Genomic DNA, 3,222 nt, shown 5'->3' on the forward strand with positions numbered 1-3,222 from the left:
TCTCTTCGCGAATCTGAAGAGAACATTTCACCGAACAAAGCCATTTGCTATCCATGCCATTTACAAATTTAAAGTAAAAATTTAAGTAATCAGTAATCTTAATTAAATAATAAAAAAACGGCAAAACATATCTAATTTTACATTTCAGAAGTCGACCATAATTTTCTCTATAGCGGACATTTTTAGAGCTTTTGATCTGGGAGATGGTTATCCATAATCAAAACAGGTCACGTTACAAAAAAAGTTTGATCAGAATTTAAAAAAAAGGTTAAAAACGTCCTTTTGAACACTTTAAAATGCACACAGAATTTTGAACAAGTTACGGCCTAGCCTAGTTCGGATGGAGGGAGAACCAATCTAGTGTCCCGAAATCCTGGGAACAAACCTAAAATGAAAAGTTGAAATGGGTGTGGTGAATTCTTTTTATCAATGAATTCGTTGTTTCTTTCTTTGACAATAGTTCTCCCTTTCCCTTTGTCAAAAAGAAATGTTTGAAATATTTGTATGACAAACGCAATGAAAGAGGAAATGAAAATGATGTTCGACTGAGAACCAGAAGTGGATTTTCTGTTCTGGAATTTTACAACTTAAAGAGATTAAATTACTTTCGATGTTAATGATAAAATAACAAATCGAATAGAATAATGGTATAAGCCTTATTGTGAAATGTCTTTCAACCAAAAGTTTCCAGAAACGAGCTCTTCCATGGTTTGGAAGCCAGAGCGTAAGTGATTAGGTTTTTTTTCTTTCTTTTATAAATCAATTCACTATTCTTTGAAATCGTCTAGTTTACAAAATTCAACTCGAAGCTCCCACTCCAAAACCTCTGCTGAGAACACGGGACCCACAAAGCACTCCCCATTTCTATGGTCATGAATATCATGGATTAATGGGACACCAGGAAGTTGAAAAGCTATTAGCAAACAGCTGCGATGGAACTTATCTAATAAGAAAAAGCCCCAAAGCAGAAGATTACTATACTCTCAGTGTGAGATTTAACAATAAGACAAAACACTATAAGGTTTACCATAAGCCTGGAAAGGGTCATTATCTGCAAGAAACTTCCAAAAGTTATGACACCATAGACGACCTGGTCGCCGATGGCTTAGTGAATTTTTACATGGCGTTGCATGCAGCTCCAATAATCCAGGGCATGATGCAACAGACCAAGCACTGCTATAACAATAGTCCTTATATGACATTGAATCGTAGGAAACTGAGGGCACTCTCGAACGACATTCGAAATTCCATGAAAGAGAAAGTGTCCGCAGAGGCGATATCGGAAAAAGTAGCTTTCGAAGCGGATGTGTTGCCAGTTGTTTATGAAAAAAGTCACAAATTCAAGATTCACACTTTTAAGGGTCTTAATTGGTGCGAGTTTTGTGCGAATTTCCTTTGGGGATTCACTGCGCAGGGCGTCAAATGTGAAGATTGTGGATTTATGGCTCATAACAAATGCTCTGAGCTTGTACCCGCTAAGTGTGTCCCCGATCTGAAGAGGATCAGGGGTGTCTTTGGGACAGATTTGACAACTTTGGTAACGGCACATGTGTGCACGATTCCCTTTGTTATACGGAGATGTGTTGAAGAAGTCGAATGTCGAGGTATGTTGCAAGAAGGAATTTACCGAGTTTCGGGATTTGCAGATGAAATCGAAGCCCTTAAATTGGCTCTAGATCGCGATGGGGAGAAAACTGATATGTCAGAGATGGCGTACGGAAACATAAATGTTATCGCTGGGACACTTAAGTTGTACTTGAGATTACTGCCGGTGCCATTGATAACATACCGGTCGTATCCTGCTTTTATGAGGTCAGCACGAATCGTTGATTTATTGGAACAGATACAAATGATGAAAGAGGCTGTCAAGGAACTTCCACCGGCCCATTACAATTGCTTAAAGTTCATGGCTGAGCATTTAAAAAGGTAAGAAATTATTTCCAATAAGAGGGCCTATTAGTAAGGAATCAATTGGATTAAGTCAATAACTAAGAAACTACTTAAATCAAACTTAAAGTCGATAAGGAATTCGAGAACTTGAGTGGTTTAGCATCGATTTTTGATTACTTGCTTTCTTATATTTCTTAGTTTTGAATGTTAATTTTTAAATGAAAAACTTCATTTCAGTTGTTCAGTTGCCTTAGATGGCGCATTACGTAGCTAATAAGCCCAGCCCAATATTGAAATTTTATTTGCACATAAGCATGCTTATTTATTTTTAAGTCCGCTCAACTTGTCTCAGGGGAAATTTGTTAATTATATCTTCATTTCTGTAATGGAATTATCCAGCACTACTAAATTAGCTTAATTAAACTTTTATTGTTAATAATGTATGTATTTTTTTTAGAGTTGCTTCTCATTATGCTGTCAACAAAATGAACGAGCACAATCTTGCAACAGTTTTTGCACCGACATTAATTGCTACTCCACAACACATGACCAATTTATCGGAGGAGATATTTATGCTCTCCGCATTGATAACCCACTGCCAGGCAATTTTTATTTAAAATGTAATAATAAAATAATATATAACAGTTTTTATACACTGAATCTCATTGAATTTATTAGGATTAAGCACACATTCATACATATATACATACATACATACCTAATAGGTAAACATTATTGGAAAAAATGTATTTTTGGAGATTTGTATAAAATTTTTCATCATAGATTTCTTAACCTAGATTAAAAAACAAAAATGATAAAATCATTCTTATAATAAATGTTGTTATTGTGTTTTGGAAATATACGAAACTTGGTCGGTTGCATTTATGAATGTTATTACTCTATGAAGCACCACTGCAACGCTGCGAACAGGAATTTAATTTTATGTTTTGACAAGTATCGGAAAAGTATACTCAGAAACATGACTAAGAGTGTAATATTCGAACGGTTTAGGAGGTAGCAGTGTGTTAAGATTTCAACAATGCTCTCAAAGATTCTAGTTCAATTGCTAATAGATCGGAATCGGCTGATTAATTTAATCCATAAGTAATTAACGTCTCAAACTACATATGTATTCCAGTACACAAAATTTGTTTTACAGTTAAATTTATTTTTGTTTTTGGAATTTTAATTGATGAGAATTTTTTTAGAATTGTGTATAATTAATTTTTAAAATAATCTATAAAATTATTACATGTCCATCTGCAAGTAAGTAAGTATAGAAAAAATTAATATTGAACTAAATACATACAAAATAACTAATTAAATACATGA

At 34.2% G+C, this 3,222-nt stretch overlaps 1 protein-coding gene across 1 annotated transcript; it reads left to right on the forward strand.

The window, feature by feature from the left end:
- Positions 1–487: 487 nt before the first annotated feature.
- LOC129947698 (beta-chimaerin-like) lies at positions 488–2,771 on the forward strand. The gene is made up of 3 exons (XM_056058358.1): positions 488–724; positions 789–1,926; positions 2,348–2,771. The coding sequence occupies exons 1-3, from the start codon at positions 667–669 to the stop codon at positions 2,505–2,507; spliced, it is 1,356 nt and encodes a 451-aa protein (XP_055914333.1). The 5' UTR covers positions 488–666; the 3' UTR covers positions 2,508–2,771.
- Positions 2,772–3,222: the final 451 nt, after the last annotated feature.

Source organism: Eupeodes corollae, chromosome 2 (assembly GCF_945859685.1).
Source record: "Eupeodes corollae chromosome 2, idEupCoro1.1, whole genome shotgun sequence".
In the NCBI taxonomy this organism is placed as follows: Eukaryota; Metazoa; Arthropoda; class Insecta; order Diptera; family Syrphidae; genus Eupeodes; species Eupeodes corollae.

Bases quoted from the DNA above. Each gene is read 5' to 3' on its own strand.
- LOC129947698 (XM_056058358.1), top strand. From the start codon at position 667: ATGTCTTTCAACCAAAAGTTTCCAGAAACGAGCTCTTCCATGGTTTGG. The intron at 725-788 runs GTAAGTGATTAG...GAAATCGTCTAG, and splicing joins CATGGTTTGGAAGCCAGAGC to TTTACAAAATTCAACTCGAA. The intron at 1,927-2,347 runs GTAAGAAATTAT...TATTTTTTTTAG, and splicing joins ATGGCTGAGCATTTAAAAAG to AGTTGCTTCTCATTATGCTG.